Here is a 17,614-nt window from a genome sequence, read left to right as displayed (position 1 = left end):
TAAGTGCTGGGTAGGCGGTATTATTACAAAGTTTGCATAAAGGGAACAGTTCATCAACTTTAACTATCCCAAACTAGTGCTACGTATGTAACGATACTGTAATGCCGATTCAAATAATACCTATATTTTATAAATCGGTGTTTAAGCTTTAGAGAAACTTAAGGGTGCTTTACACGCTGCAACATCTCTAGCAATCTCATTAGCGATTCAACACACCAGATCGCAGATAAGATTTGCCGAGATCGCACATAGGTTAATTTTATAGCGCCGGTCACATGTGCGATCTCGGAAAATCGTATGTGCGATCTGGCGTGTTACATCGCTAGCGATGTCGCAGCGTGTAAAGTACCCTTTATTGTTGAATTGTTTTGGAAATGAGCCGCAAGTGCAGTGTGGCAGACATCGCACTTACAGCTCTGCTGCCCGTCTTCCTTACTACCCATCCTCCGCCAATCTCCTGCCAGTGATTCAGCCTTCACTCTTCTTTCAGTGACCTCCCTATCCTACCCGAGATATCGTACAAGAGCTGTCATTCTATGGGTATTGTCTTGAAGAAGAACACAGTCAGCATCTGGAGGGAGCTCCACAGTTTGCAGATTGCTACAGACACTGACCATTTTCTTTACTAGGCCGACCGACATGGAAACAAGAGGCAGGAATTAAGAAAACAGTCAGCTTATGGCACAATCCGAAAACTATCCCGCTCGTAAAGGATAGCAACAGTCTTCTTCATGAGGACCTTATTGTGAATGCACCTCCCTGGGGAATGACAGCGCTTGCACTAGATTTTGGGTGGGACGCGAAGGTCACTAAAATAGAGTAACCTGTCAATCACTTGCAGACTGTGTGCAGGGTATAAAGAAGAGAGGTGTAAGTGTAGTGCCCACCACATTTGCAGCTAATTTGCATAACATTCAACAATAAATTTCTTTAAAACATAAACAGGTATGGATTAGCATTAGATAGATAGCATTTGTTTGGGGTATGAAACAATGAAAACAGGTTCCCTATAAAATGCATCAAAATTTGAGATTGGGATAAGTGTCTGAACCATACACAGTCCATAAGTGTCATTTCATTTAAGTCTATGTTCACATGCAAATATCTTTACTATATCTACACTCCTAGAGCAACAAAAACATGAAAAGTCATGGATTTATGAAAATACCATTATCAATAGACAAATAATTAAATTATGAAAAAAAATTGAAACTTTTTTTTTTTTTTTTTTTAAAAACATCTCTATGTATTTAGTATCAAATAACAGTACCATTGCAGAAATACATGCACCCACACCTTTGGCTCCTATATACGAGGTTATAAAATTATGTCTGAGGAATGCGCTGCCATCCAGATTAGGCTGCTTTCACACATCCGGTTTGAGCGGTGCGGCTCAATCCGGCTGTGAAACCTATGCAACGGATGCGGCGAAAACACCGCATCCTTTGCATAAGTTTTTTACATGCGGCCCGTCCGGTTTTTGCCGCTTGCGGCAGGCTACTGAGCATGCGCAGTGGCAAAAACTGCATGCGGCGGCCGGATGCGTTTTTTACCGCATCGCGCCGCATCCGGCGTCCATATGCATACATAGGAAAATGCGCCGCAACGGCCGGATGCGGCGCGATGCGGTTTTTTTTTTGCTGCACAAAAAAACGTGCCAGGCAACGTTCCATCCGGCCGCTGCATCGGCTAAATCTGCCGCATGCGGCAAAAAACGGACAGAACGCAAGCCCATGCGGCACAATGCGGCACTAATGTTAGTCTATGCAAAAAAAACGCAACCGGCAGCAAAAAAATACGGTTGCATTTTTTCTGCAAAGTGCCGGATTGTGCCGCACAGGAAAATCCGGAAGTGTGAAAGCAGCCTTAAAGGCACTTAGGGGTACTTCACACACAGCGAGATCGCTACTGAGATCGCTGCTGAGTCACGTTTTTTGTGACCTCATTAGCGATCTCGCTGTGTGTGACACTGAGCAGCGATCTGGCCCCTGCTGTGAGATCGCTGCTCGTTACACACAGTGCTGGTTCGTTTTTTTATTGTTGCTCTCCCGCTGATAAGCACACATCGCTGTGTGTGACAGCGAGAGAGCAACATGAATGTGAAGGGAGCAGGAGCCGGCGTCTGACAGCCTGCGGTAAGTTGTAACCAAGGTAAACATCGGGTAACCAAGGTGGTTACCCGATATTTACCTTCGTTACCAGCCTCTGCAGCTCTCACGCTGCCAGTGCCGGCTCCTGCTCCCTGCACACGCTAAGCTAAGCGGTGTGCGCTGGTAACTAAGGTAAACATCGGGTAACCATACCCGATGTTTACCTTAGTTACCAGTGTCCGCAGCTTCCAGACGCCGGCTCCGTGCAAGCGCAGCGTCGCTTGCACGTCGCTGCTGGCTGGGGGCTGGTCACTGGTCGCTGGTGAGATCTGCCTGTTTGACAGCTCACCAGCGACCATGTAGAGATGCAGCAGCGATCCTGACCAGGTCAGATCGCTGGTCGGATCGCTGCTGCATCGCTAAAGTGTGAAGGTACCCTTAGGCAAACAAATCATCAAGATCCACTGCTGGCAGCTTCTTTTGAGATTGCAGAACAATGATGTCCCAGATATGCTCACAATTTTAAAGCTGATTGCTAAGAAATGACAGGCATTACAATCAATGAACAATAATTTCCTTATCAGTGTGGAAATTGTGCAATCATCACAGCTTTGGAGATGCAAGTTCAATGTTTTGGAGTGTACCGTATTTTTCGGACCAGAAGACGCACTTTTTTTCCAAATGTTGGGGGAAAGTGGGGGGTGCGTCTTATGGTCTGAATGTGGCTGCGGGGAATCTGGGTGCTGCGTGGAGCGGGTCATCGGGGGCACGAGCAGGCTGTAGCAGCCTGCCGTGACCACGTGGACCCGCTCATTTAATATGCACGCCCATCCCCCGCCCATCATCCCTCAGCGCTGAAGCTGGCGCTGGCAGGTGGGCGGGATGATGGGCGGGGGATAAACAGCCGGCTCGCATGATCAACCCTGGCAACTACGGCCTGGAGTGATCATGTGCGGCTGTATTCACTGCACCCCGTGCATCATCATCAGCGCGGGGAGCAGTGAATCAGTGTACAGTACTCACCGTTCCCCTGCAGCATCGCTCGTCCTCCCGTCTGTGTCAGCGGCAGCGCCGCTGATTGGAGCCGTCCCCATTACCCTGCTGGATCGCGATCATCTCCTGTGTTTGTGCCGGCGGCTGAGTGGAGACTAGTGGCGCGCACAGCGATGACGTCATCGCTGTGCGCACGTGTCCACACGCAGCCGCCGGGACACTGGTACAGACACAGGAGATGATCGCGATCCAGCAGGGTAATGAGGACGGCTCCAATCAGCGGCGCTGCCGCTGACACAGACGGGAGGACGAGCGATGCTGCAGGGAGTGAGGTAAAGTGAGGTGAGCATGAACGTTTATTTTTTTTTATGTGCCACAGGATGCGGCCATACACCAGGATGGGGGCATATTATGAGCCAGATGGGGGCATATTATGAGCCGGATGGGGGCATATTATGAACCAGATGGGGGCATATTATGAACCAGATGGGGGCATATTATGAACCAGATGGGGGCATATTATGAACCAGATGGGGGCATAATATGAACCAGATGGGGGCATATTATGAGCCGGATGGGGGCATATTATGAACCAGATGGGGGCATATTATGAACCGGATGGGGGCATATTATGAACCGGATGGGGGCATATTATGAGCCAGATGGGGCCATATGCCATGATGGGTTATATAGCAGGATGCAGCCATATGGCAGGATTACGGTATATAGCAGGATGAGGGACATATACTGTATATACCAGGCAGCGGCACCTTAGTAGAGAATTTGGGGACATTACCCCCATAACAGTGTCAGCAGCAGATCCTCGCCCCATGACAGTGTGTCATGACCACATTTTTTGCTTAAAATTTTATTTTCCTATTTTCCTCCTCTAAAACCAGGGTGCGTCTTATAGTCCGGTGCGTCTTATAGTCCGAAAAATATATATATATATATATATACATATATATACATACAGTCAGGGCCAGAAATATTTGGACAGTGACACAAAATTTGTTATTTTAGCCGTTTACAAAAACATGTTCAGAAATACAATTATATATATAATATGGGCTGAAAGTGCACACTCCCAGCTGCAATATGAGAGTTTTCACATCCAAATCGGAGAAAGGGTTTAGGAATCATAGCTCTGTAATGCATAGCCTCCTCTTTTTCAAGGGACCAAAAGTAATTGGACAAGGGACTCTAAGGGCTGCAATTAACTCTGAAGGCGTCTCCCTCATTAACCTGTAATCAATGAAGTAGTTAAAAGGTCTGGGGTTGATTACAGGTGTGTGGTTTTGCATTTGGAAGCTGTTGCTGTGACCAGACAACATGCGGTCTAAGGAACTCTCAATTGAGGTGAAGCAGAACATCCTTAGGCTGAAAGAAAAGAAAAAATCCATCAGAGAGATAGCAGACATGCTTGGAGTAGCAAAATCAACAGTCGGGTACATTCTGAGAAAAAAGGAATTGACTGGTGAGCTTAGGAACTCAAAAAGGCCTGGGCGTCCACGGATGACAACAGTGGTGGATGATCGCCGCATACTTTCTTTGGTGAAGAAGAACCCGTTCACAACATCAACTGAAGTCCAGAACACTCTCAGTGAAGTAGGTGTATCTGTCTCTAAGTCAACAGTAAAGAGAAGACTCCATGAAAGTAAATACAAAGGGTTCACATCTAGATGCAAACCATTAATCAATTCCAAAAATAGACAGGCCAGAGTTAAATTTGCTGAAAAACACCTCATGAAGCCAGCTCAGTTCTGGAAAAGTATTCTATGGACAGATGAGACAAAGATCAACCTGTACCAGAATGATGGGAAGAAAAAAGTTTGGAGAAGAAAGGGAACGACACATGATCCAAGGCACACCACATCCTCTGTAAAACATGGTGGAGGCAACGTGATGGCATGGGAATGCATGGCTTTCAATGGCACTGGGTCACTTGTGTTTATTGATGACATAACAGCAGACAATAGTAGCCGGATGAATTCTGAAGTGTACAGGGATATACTTTCAGCCCAGATTCAGCCAAATGCCGCAAAGTTGATCGGACGGCGCTTCATAGTACAGATGACCCCAAGCATACAGCCAAAGCTACCTAGGAGTTCATGAGTGCAAAAAAGTGGAACATTCTGCAATGTCCAAGTCAATCACCAGATCTTAACCCAATTGAGCATGCATTTCACTTGCTCAAATCGAGACTTAAGACGGAAAGACCCACAAACAAGCAAGACCTGAAGGCTGCGGCTGTAAAGGCCTGGCAAAGCATTAAGAAGGAGGAAACCCAGCGTTTGGTGATGTCCATGGGTTCCAGACTTAAGGCAGTGATTGCCTCCAAAGGATTCGCAACAAAATATTGAAAATAAAAATATTTTGTTTGGGTTTGGTTTATTTGTCCAATTACTTTTGACCTCCTAAAATGTGGAGTGTTTGTAAACAAATGTGTACAATTCCTACAATTTGTATCAGATATTTTTGTTCAAACCTTCAAATTAAACGTTACAATCTGCACTTGAATTCTGTTGTAGAGGTTTCATTTCAAATCCAATGTGGTGGCATGCAGAGCCCAACTCGCGAAAATTGTGTCACTGTCCAAATATTTCTGGACCTAATTGTACACACACACACACACACACACACACACACACACACACACACATATATTTTTATTAATTTTACTAGTAAAATTTAAAAAAAAAAAGTTTTAAAAAATAAGAAAAAAAAAACCTTAAAGTTAAAATCACCCCCTTTCGCCCCATTGAAAATTAAAGGGTTAAAAAAAATACACACATTTGGTATCGCCGCGTTCAGATACGCCCGATATATCAAAATATAAAATCAATTAATCTGATCAGTAAACTGCGTAACAGCAAAAAAATTCCAAACGCCAAAATTACGTTTTTTGTTCGCCACAAATTTTGCGCAAAATGAAATAACAGGCGATCAAAATGCATCATCTGCGCAAAAATGGTACTGTTAAAAACGGCAGCCTGAGACAAAAAATAAGCAGTCACTGAGCCATAGATCCCGAAAAATGAGAATGTTACGGGTCACGGAATATGGCGTAAAATGTGCACCATTTTTTTCGGACAACTTCTAATTTTTTTAACCCCTTATATAAAAGTAAACCTATCCATGTTTGGTGTCTACGAACTTGTACTGACCTGAGGCATCACACCAACACATCAGTTTAACCATATAGTGAATACAGTTAATAAAATATCTCAAAAACAATAGTGCTATCGCACTTTTTTTTTTTTGCAATTTTTCCGCATTTGGAATATTTTGTTTTCCAGTACACTATATGGTAAAACTAACTGTATCATTTAAAAGTACAACTCGTTTCGCAAAAAATGAGCCCTCATATGACCATATTGACTGAAAAATAAAAAAGTTATGTCTCTCAGAAGAAGAATGGCAAAAAAAAAAAAACGGAAAGCAAAAAAAAAAAAAAAAAAAAAAATCGGCGGGTCGTGAAGGGGTTAAATTAACGTGTATTGGGAAGCATTTCCTTGTCATCACTTATATCAGTTCTAAAATTTTGGTGGCTTGAAAAAAAAAAAACTGCTCCCAATTTGCGCTACATTTGAAATCAATAAGTGCATTAAACATCCTGCCTTTACTTCAGTCAGTCGTTCTCCTCAAAGGGAAGAGCTGTCTATGTATGCTCGCTCCTGTTTTCCGTTAAAACAAAATAAATAATTCATTTCAGAGAAGTGAGATGAAGAATAAAAGTACCCCTTTGAAAATCATGTGCTTTAAGTGGTCCACATTACGCATTCTTCCTCCTGAATCCATATTGCTGTCCCATTCAGCTGTTGAAACTGGATCTCTCCTTTGAACTTCTGGTCGTGTACCAACATCAATCTATCACAAAGGCAACAAAACAACAAGTAAATTAAAAGTACCGCAGCGAAAATGTGCACTTCATAACACATAGCTATATAACATATTATGGTTTATCAGTAGAAACATATTTTGGTTTATCAGAAAATTCTACTAAATGTATTAGCTATCATTTTACCCTAATCCCTACAGCAAACAAAATAGTTAATATTAAGGGAAATACTCCATAAACCTAATCTTTAAGGGTAAGTTTGAAAGGAAGAAATTGCACATGGGTTTGGATGTATTTTCTGCATCAAAATTAGAATGAATTCGGTCTCTCATTTAATTAAATGGCTGTACAATTAGTTTCGCCTACGCAGACTGCTTCAAGGGCTCTAAAATTAGTAAGACAATAAGAAGACTTAAGGTGGCTTTACACGCTACGAGATCGCTAAAGCAATCTCATTGGGATCACGGAATTTGTGACGCACATCCGGCCGAATTAGCAATGTTGTTGTGTGTGACACCTATGAGCGATTTTGAATCGTCGCAAAAACGTTCAAAAATCACTCATCGGTGACATGCCCCCCTCTTCCCAATTATCGTTGCTGCTGCAGTAATGATGTTGTTTGTCGTTCCTGCGGCAGCACACATCGCTATGTGTGTCGCCGCTGGAACGACAAACATCTCCTTACCTGCATCCACAAAAGTAACACATAGTTCAACAGTTACAGCTTACAGCAAGCGTGAGGGCCCTGCTCGCAAGACTACAATCTAGAAGGAAACAAGGGGCGCAATAGTTAGCTGGACCATACATGACGAACACTGGTTATCATAATATTAAATAGGGGTGTACAAATTAAGCAGCTTTATTTTTGACTTGCTGTAGTACCAGACGTTGCCCGGGATAGTAACTGTCTCTCTCCCAGTCTCTGTCTGTGTGTCACTGTCTATCTGTCTCTTTCCTTGACAGTCTATGTCTGTCTGTCTGTTTCTATCTCTCTGTCTGCCTTTGTATCAGTCTGTCTCTATCTCTGTGTCTCTGTGACTCACTGTCTCTCTCTCTGTGTCTGTCTCTCTCTTTCCCGGTCTGCCTCTTTCCCGGTCTGCCTCTTTCAAGGTCTGCCTCTTTCAAGGTCTGCCTCTTTCAAGGTCTGCCTGTCTCTCTCTGTTTCTTTCCCCATCTGTCTCTTTCCAGGTCTGTTTCTTTCCCTGTCCGTCTTTGTCCATCTCTTTGTCTGTCTCTATTTCTCTGTCTCTTTCCCCCTTCTGTCTCTATTAAGTTCTGTCTCTTTCCCCATTTGTCTATGTCTGTCTCGCTGTCTCTGTCCCTGTCTGCCTGTCTCTGTCCCCATCTGCCTGTCTCTGTCCCCGGTCTGTCTCTTTCTGTCTCTTTCCCCGCCTGTCTGTCTCTTTCCCCATCTCTCTCTGTCTCTTTCACCGTCTGTCACTGTCTCCCCACCGTCATCATATTAGCTGACACATAAGCTTCTTATACTAACAATGCCCTTTGTTCCTATAGCAACCAATCACAGCTGCTATTAACCTGTAGTTCCAGGCTCCATTCACTTTAATGGAGGCAGATTTTTTGGAGTGTAACTGTAAAGCGCGGGGTTAAATTTTCCTTTAAAAACAGTCTAAGACGTTCCCTGGATCACATGGGGCGTTTGTTCAAAATGTGTGTGTGTGTAAATGTGACGGTGCGGATTCCTTTAGCGGGGACACACACACAAACTCAGCTTTATATATTAGATTAGCAAGTATCTAAGTACAGTTACCATGTATTGGGTGCATGGAGGATGTGAGGACCGATGTATAGGAGGAATCAGATTCTAAGTAACTTTAGAAAGGGGGAACAGACAATAGATGGATTAGTGAAGTGAAGCGATAGACCTGTCTAAAGAGATGCCATGATGGCTCATCGTGAATAAAGACGATTCTTAATTATGTCAGATGTACTTTGTTCATTAAGCCAAGTGACACAAGCCATTGTTTCACGCAAAACTGTCTGGTGCCCCTTTTTGTATGCCAATTTGTGGAATGCCTGCCGATCATGCCAACTTCCTGCATTGGACTAGTCTGCATCATTTGGAGGACAATTATGCAGTTTAATTGAAATAGTGACCAATGAGGGAACAGCCATTGTTTTTCTCCTGCCAATCCAATTGGGGCACAATGCCCTGAAATGGGAGCTGAGGGATCTAAACTTGGAACTGCTATTGTCACCGATGTGATTCTACAGGACTTCAGCCCATGGACCATGGTTCCAACTGGTGGATTACAGAATGACTCCAATGCCCAACATTGGGCCCACAAATTAATTTAGAGAATTCAGGTTGGCACAACCCAGACACCTGGTTTTATACCTCTCTGTGCTTGGTCAGAATACCAAGGTTGCCGTTATTTCCAATCAGTGGGTGCTCACCAAAAGTCGGGTGCTGCTGGCTGGTATAGTGGCCCTGGATGCCCCAAAGTCACAGAGGTTTTAATCCCTGGTGAGCTAGCAGAAGTGTAAGACTGTCACTTGCACCATCTCAGGACCTTGCCGGGAATGTACTATATGCTGTAGTCTGTTGGTAACCCAAAAAAGTCTTACAGGAGTCTGGCACTCTCATTCTGTGTTGTCGTACTGTTCTAGCCACGGGGAAGGAGTATGAGCATTAAGTGGGATGAGCCCCGGCCCATCCGGTCTTTCTAAAGATAGTTTAAAGCACACAAAAATGTGGTGGCTAAGGGCAATGTCTGGGGCAATGAATTTCAGAAAACTGACAACACAAGAAATGTCTTGTACCGTAGATGCAAGTGGGAGTTTCAGATAATGATGTGCAGAACTGTGGAGCGCTTTGTTGGTGAGAGGTAAGTTTATATCGTACTCTCACAGTAACTTGTGGAAAATAGGGGGTATTTAACATGTTGAAAGTAGAACTACAGTACCACAATTTGTGAAAAAAAGTGTATAGAAATTTTATCATTACAAAATTGCAGTATTAAGATCACATGTGATAGCTGGTTAATAGTTTAACATACATAATTAAAAACCAGGTTTGAATAAGGCAGAAGGAGGAAAAGAAGGTCCCATGGAGGGAGACTCTTTACCTAAGTCAAGGGGTATTCAGAGGAAAAAACATCTCTAGATCCAGGGGGAAACGCATACAATAAACCATAAGGAAATTGTATGGTGTATATATAGTAAATATCCCTTGGACCAGTAAAATCAAAGAGTGCTTATACATTAAAGTAGTAACCACCTGGGTAAGGTCTAAATCAGGGCCATTATGCACAACATAGAAAGCCACCAATAATACATAGGTGTGATAACTATCATCATATATAATAATACAGTGTTGGTACAATGGCACCTGAAGGACCTACCCGTGGTATGTATAGCACCCAAGGGGAGGAGATCTGTCAGCCTCACATGCGGACCCGGTCCTAACACGTGTTTTGCATGTGCTTCGACGGGAAACACGTGTCGGAACTGGCTCCGCTTGTGAGGCTGACAGATCTCCCCCCCTTGGGTGCTATATATACCACGGGTAGGTCCTTCAGGTGCCATTGTACCACCACTGTATTATTATATATGATGTTAGTTATCACACCTACAGTGCCTACAAGTAGTATTCAACCCCCTGCAGATTTAGCAGGTTTACACATTCGGAATTAACTTGGCATTGTGACATTTGGACTGTAGATCAGCCTGGAAGTGTGAAATGCACTGCAGCAAAAAAGAATGTTATTTCTTTTTTTATTTTTTTTTTTTTAAATTGTGAAAAGTTTATTCAGAGGGTCATTTATTATTCAACCTCTCAAACCACAAGAATTCTGTTTGGTTCCCCTAAAGTATTAAAAAGTATTTCAGGCACAAAGAACAATGAGCTTCACATGTTTGGATTAATTATCTCTTTTTCCAGCCTTTTCTAACTAATTAAGACCCTCCCCAAACTTGTGAACAGCACTCATACTTGGTCAACATGGGAAAGACAAAGGAGCATTCCAAGGCCATCAGAGACAAGATCGTGGAGGGTCACAAGGCTGGCAAGGGGTACAAAACCCTTTCCAAGGAGTTGGGCCTACCTGTCTCCACTGTTGGGAGCACCATCCGGAAGTGGAAGGCTTATGGAACTACTGTTAGCCTTCCACGGCCTGGACAGCTTTTGAAAGTTTCCACCCGTGCCGAGGCCAGGTTTGTCCGAAGAGTCAAGGCTAACCCAAGGACAACAAGGAAGGAGTTCCGGGAAGATCTCATGGCAGTGGGGACATTGGTTTCAGTCAATACCATAAGTAATGTACTCCACCGCAATGGTCTCCGTTCCAGACGAGCCCGTAAGGTACCTTTACTTTCAAAGCGTCATGTCAAGGCTCGTCTACAGTTTGCTCATGATCACTTGGAGGACTCTGAGACAGACTGGTTCAAGGTTCTCTGGTCTGATGAGACCAAGATCGAGATTCTTTGGTGCCAACCACACACGTGACGTTTGGAGACTGGATGGCACTGCATACGACCCCAAGAATACCATCCCTACAGTCAAGCATGGTGGTGGCAGCATCATGCTGTGGGGCTGTTTCTCAGCCAAGGGGCCTGGCCATCTGGTCCGCATCCATGGGAAGATGGATAGCACAACCTACCTGGAGATTTTGGCCAAGAACCTCCGCTCCTCCATCAAGGATCTTAAGATGGGTCATCATTTCATCTTCCAACAAGACAACGACCCAAAGCACACAGCCAAGAAAACCAAGGCCTGGTTCAAGAGGGAAAAAATCAAGGTGTTGCAGTGGCCTAGTCAGTCTCCTGACCTTAACCCAATTGAAAACTTGTGGAAGGAGCTAAAGATTAAAGTCCACATGAGACACCCAAAGAACCTAGATAACTTGGAGAAGATCTGCATGGAGGAGTGGGCCAAGATAACTCCAGAGACCTGTGCCGGCCTGATCAGGTCTTATAAAAGACGATTATTAGCTGTAATTGCAAACAAGGGTTATTCCACAAAATATTAAACCTAGGGGATGAATAATAATTGACCCACACTTTTATGTTGAAAATTTATTAAAATTTAACTGAGCAACATAACTTGTTGGTTTGTAAGATTTATGCATCTGTTAATAAATCCTGCTCTTGTTTGAAGTTTGCAGGCTCTAACTTATGTGCATCTTATCAAACCTGCTAAATCTGCAGGGGGTTGAATACTACTTGTAGGCACTGTATGTATTATTGGTGGCTTTCTATGTTGTGCATACTGGCCCTGATTTAGACCTTACCCAGGTGGTTACTACTTTAATGTATAAGCACTCTTTGATTTTACTGGTCCAAGGGATATTTACTATATATACACACACCATACAATTTCCTTATGGTTTATTGTATGTTTCCCCCTGGATCTAGAGATGTTTTTTCCTCTCTTTACCAACGTCAAGGGGTAGTCAGTCTCCCTCCATGGGACCTTCCTTTCCTCCTTCTGCCTCATTCAAACCTGGTTTTTAATTATGTATGTTAAAACTATTAACCAGCTATCACATGTGATCTTAATACTGCAATTTTGTAATAATACAATATATACACTTTTTTCACAAATTGTGGTACTGTAGTTCTACTTTCAACATGTTAAATACCCCCTATTTTCCACAAGTTACTGTATGCATATTATGGGGTTCATGTATTTTACTATGAATATGAGGTCCGCTATACTTGGCGTTTGTTTCCTTTATATTGTACTCTGTTGCGCAGTGTTCCAGTATTCCAGTCCTAAAGGCCCACCAACAGAGCCTGTTTTCAAGATTTCCTTAACAATGCACAAGTGTTGGAATCATTAACGGTGCAGGTATTTAATAATAATATATAATATTTATTCATTTATATTGTGCTGTTAATTCTACAGCGCTTTACATACAATGGTAACACTGTCCCCATTGGGGCTCACAATCTAGGCTTCCCTATCAGTATGTTTTTGAAGTGTGGGAGGAAACCGGAGAACCCAGAGGAAACCCACGCAAACACTGGGAGAACATATAAACTCCTTCCAGATTGTGTCCTTGGTGGGATTTGAACCCAGGACCCCAGCAAGGCTGCAATGCTAACCACTGAGCCACCATGCCGCTCAAATTTAAAGAACCATTCAGCAGGATTTTCATATATAAAGTAAAGCCAGTGCTATACTGGTGCTAAGATGCTGAATGTAAGCTTAGCTTTTGTTCTTAGATTGGATGTTTTATTTCAGAAATATGTGCAAGTAAAGCTACAGAACTGCACTGCTATTTGATTGACACGTTCAACGGGGGCGGGAATATGCAGGTCAGGTCTTGCTATCTATTCCTGCCCCTGTAATATTTGTATAGGTCGTACGAGAGGACATGCTCAAAGAAGATCCAGATAGAAGTTTATTGGACCCAACTGCTTTCCATAGAATTCAGTATGGAGACCGTGAGTGCCAAATACAGATAATAACTGAATACTTTTTAGCAACTCTAAAATATAAAATATCCGTGGAGTAGTTTATATACAATGATGACTGCATAAAATATTACCCCCTTTGTGTCATAGCCAGTATTGTCCTTTATGACAGACCCTCTTTTATGATACATATATCTTTAGTGTCATATTGCAGGAGCCATAAACTTTAACATTTTTCTGCAACAGTCACATGAGGATTTTTTTTTTTTCTCGGGGATTAGTTGTAGTGGAATCATTTTGATGTACATGTAATAAGCTTTTATTAACTCTTTATGGGGAGTGTGACGGGGTATGCGACAGAGCAGTAAGGGACGCCAGGCCAAGGAACAATCCAAGAAGATTTAATGAGGCAGGGAGCATAAAACATGCAATATTAAAATGGTTCTTTAGAGTCCACACAAAGGAAATAGGTCCGGGGGCGCCAAGGAGAATGCAAAAGTCCTCAAAGTCCAATCGTCCATGTACGGGCGATAAGGAGCTGGCCTTAGCACAGGTCCTCACCCTTCACTCAACAAAGCATAACTAAAAACTAAAACATGGGGCTGAATCTCCCACCCCTCCTTAGATCCACCCCCTTAACAGAGAGTGAAGGAGAGATGGTGTTTACTTGCCACGCCAACGGATCACTTAGACAGATGTTTAGATCAATGTCACTTTTATTTTCATATAGGTCGACGCGTTTCTGGAGCTTCTGCCCCCTTCATCAGGACCATCAGGAACCAAATAACATCAAATCTGCCCCATTGGGACGGTACATGCAATATATAATCACATTGACGTCATCCGACCATCCCTCAAAAGAAAAAAACCGGCGGGAACCGGCGCCACGTTGTCAAATGTGACGTACTCTATATCATTATTAAAAAAACATGAAGAAACACAAAAACATAAAACAGAAAATAAATTGTGGTGATGCAGAACATTATACAGTAAGGCAAAATAAATAAAAACAATTGTACGTATAATACAAACAACCCAGTGTAATAAAAATGTGAACAAAAACTTCTTTATCCTTTTGGTTTTAATCATATGCGTATAACCGCATAACCACATGTTGTGTATACGTGAATCAACCATGTATAACCAAGTATCGAAGATGGGAGAAGAACTCTCCTTCTTGTGCGAGCTGATTGAGTGAATGTGTACATCTATATTCGGCATATATCTATGCCGCCACTATGGAAGTGTGTATCACTAATCCTGTGAAAATGAACCGAAACAGCTAAGGAAATTAACCCGCATTGCACGCGGGCCATATCAGGATGCCGCTACTCAATGATGAACTCAGACTAAGGTTCACCACAGAGCAGAAGCGTGCGACCCGTGGGACAGTGCTTTCTAGGAAAAGACAAAGTAGAGACCGCTTCTGACCGATGAACTCAGGCTGTGGTTCACCAAAGGACAGAAGCGTGGGAAACGCCGATAAGCGCATGCGCCAAGGTCTGGATCCAAAGTACAAAAGTTCACTGAAGGGCAAGAGCGTGGGAAAAAAACAAGAGCGCCTCTTTTTTCTATATGGATGTTTTCCGTTAGGATGCATTATTGGTATATGGGGTTCTATTCTGGATGTCTTGGTTCTCATACCACTCATATTATCTGTTTATTTAGACTAGGACTGGGTTATGGTTCCTAAAACAATTACTGTGCACCGTTTATTATATATTTGTCATTACATACTTATTTCACTAGTTTTTCGGTGTCTTTTTGTGCGGCGCAGGCGCTCTTGTTTTTTTCCCACGCTCTTGCCCTTCAGTGAACTTTTGTACTTTGGATCCAGACCTTGGCGCATGCGCTTATCGGCGTTTCCCACGCTTCTGTCCTTTGGTGAACCACAGCCTGAGTTCATCGGTCAGAAGCGGTCTCTACTTTGTCTTTTCCTAGAAAGCACTGTCCCACGGGTCGCACGCTTCTGCTCTGTGGTGAACCTTAGTCTGAGTTCATCATTGAGTAGCGGCATCCTGATATGGCCCGCGTGCAATGCGGGTTAATTTCCTTAGCTGTTTCGGTTCATTTTCACGGGATTAGTGATACACACTTCCATAGTGGCGGCATAGATATATGCCGAGTATAGATGTACACATTCACTCAATCAGCTCGCACAAGAAGGAGAGTTCTTCTCCCATCTTCGATACTTGGTTATACATGGTTGATTCACGTATACACAACATGTGGTCATGCGGTTATACGCATATGATTAAAACCAAAAGGATAAAGAAGTTTTTGTTCACATTTTTATTACACTGGGTTGTTTGTATTATACGTACAATTGTTTTTATTTATTTTGCATTTTGCCTTACTGTATAATGTTCTGCATCACCACAATTTAATTTTCTGTTTTATGTTTTTGTGTTTCTTCATGTTTTTTTAATAATGATATAGAGTACGTCACATTTGACAACGTGGCGCCGGTTCCCGCCGTTTTTTTTCTTTTGAGGGATGGTCGGATGACGTCAATGTGATTATATATTGCATGTACCGTCCCAATGGGGCAGATTTGATGTTATTTGGTTCCTGATGGTCCTGATGAAGGGGGCAGAAGCTCCAGAAACGCGTCGACCTATATGAAAATAAAAGTGACATTGATCTAAACATCTGTCTAAGTGATCCGTTGGTGCGGCAAGTAAACACCATCTCTCCTTCACTCTCTGTTATCTGCTGTTTGGTGGCTGCAGCCGTGGATCGACATCACATGCGGTTATAGTAGTTGTGACTTTCACAACTACATCTGGTGAGTGTAACTCCCCCCTCCCCACCCTATATATATTGGGGTAAGACCCTATTTGCGCTTTCTTTCCACAGTCTCTTCTCGTAGATCCACCCCCTTAACATTTGCTACTTGTAGCTAGAAAAGGGTTCCTAGACACAGCCTCCAGAGATTATGTACTAGGCAAGCCCCCTGCAGAGGAGAACAATATATATGCAACCCCCCCCAAATCAAGGACAATAGCTACGGCTGAAGCCTGATTGCAATATGATACAGGCTGGGGGGATATAATGTTACAACCCCTTCCCCCCTCAATTGGTGTACGGACTAGTGACCTCAACAGGTCGCTTGTCAAGTACACGTAAACATGGTGGACCTGACTCAGGGCTCCTCTTGCCTGGACAATCCGTCTGCATTTTGGTGTTGGCTGCCCCTTCTATATTGTATGGTAAAGTTATAGGGTTGAAGAGCCAGGCTCCATCGTAGTAATCGTCCATTGTCCCCAGAGACTCTGTTCAGCCAGGTGAGGGGATTGTGATCAGTAACCACAGTGAATTCTCGTCCATACAGATACGGTCTTAGCTTCCTAAGGGACCATACTACAGCCAGACATTCCTTCTCAACAGTTGCATAGGCCACTTCTCGGTCCAGCAGTTTCCTGCTGAGGTAGGCAATGGGGTGCTCCTCCCCGGCTGCATTCACCTGGCTGAGGACAGCTCCCAGTCCATAAGAAGAGGCATCCGTTTGCACAATGAATCTCCTCTTGTAGTCTGGAGCAGCCAGAACAGGATCGCAGATCAGAGCGTCCTTCAGCCGGTTAAAAGCCTCATCACAGGCTGGAGTCCAGATCACCAGCCGGGGCATCGTTTTCTTCGTGAGGCCTGTAAGGGGCTTGGCCACACTGCTGAAATGAGAAACAAATTTTCGGTAATAACTGGCAGTGCCCAAAAAAGCCATAACTTGTTTCTTGGTTTGGGGTACAGGCCAGTCTCTAATAGCCTGGATTTTGGCAGGTTCAGGACGTAACTTCCCCCCTCCTACTCGATGCCCTAGATATTGGACTTCACCCATCCCCAATTGGCATTTATCAGGTCGAATAGTTAGGCCTGCTGTGAGAATCCGGTCAAGAACAACAGCTACTTGATTCAGATGTTCCTCCCATGTGTGGCTGAAGATGGCGATATCATCCAGGTAGGCACAAGCGAAGTCGCCACATCCCCGGAGGATCTGGTCCACCATTCTCTGAAAGGTTGCAGGGGCGTTTTTCATTCCGAAAGGCATGTTTAGAAATTCATACAGACCAAAGGGGGTTATAAAAGCCGACTTTTCTCTACCTTCCTCCGTCAGGGGAATTTGCCAGTATCCCTTACTGAGATCCAAGGTGGTGACGTATCGTGCCCCAGCTAGCCGGTCTAGAAGTTCATCAATGCGGGGCATTGGGTAAGCATCACTGATGGTATGGTCATTTAGTCGTCTGTAGTCCACACAAAATAGAGTACTCCCATCTTTCTTGGGTACTAACACAACAGGAGAGGCCCAAGGACTATGGGA

At 43.6% G+C, this 17,614-nt stretch overlaps 1 protein-coding gene across 1 annotated transcript in view; it reads right to left on the bottom strand.

The window, feature by feature from the left end:
• TBC1D15 (TBC1 domain family member 15) overlaps positions 1-17,614 on the bottom strand; it is a 244,217-nt gene that overhangs the window by 71,377 nt on the left and 155,226 nt on the right. Inside the window, exon 8 of the mRNA XM_075344894.1 lies at positions 6,825-6,953. Coding sequence (XP_075201009.1) covers positions 6,825-6,953 — 129 coding nt within the window. The remainder of the gene's footprint in view (positions 1-6,824; positions 6,954-17,614) is intronic.

The sequence above is a fragment of the Anomaloglossus baeobatrachus genome, chromosome 4 (assembly GCF_048569485.1).
Source record: "Anomaloglossus baeobatrachus isolate aAnoBae1 chromosome 4, aAnoBae1.hap1, whole genome shotgun sequence".
Taxonomy (NCBI): domain Eukaryota; kingdom Metazoa; phylum Chordata; class Amphibia; order Anura; family Aromobatidae; genus Anomaloglossus; species Anomaloglossus baeobatrachus.
Note: the sequence above shows the minus strand (reverse complement) of the source record. Positions and strands in the feature narration are given on the sequence as shown.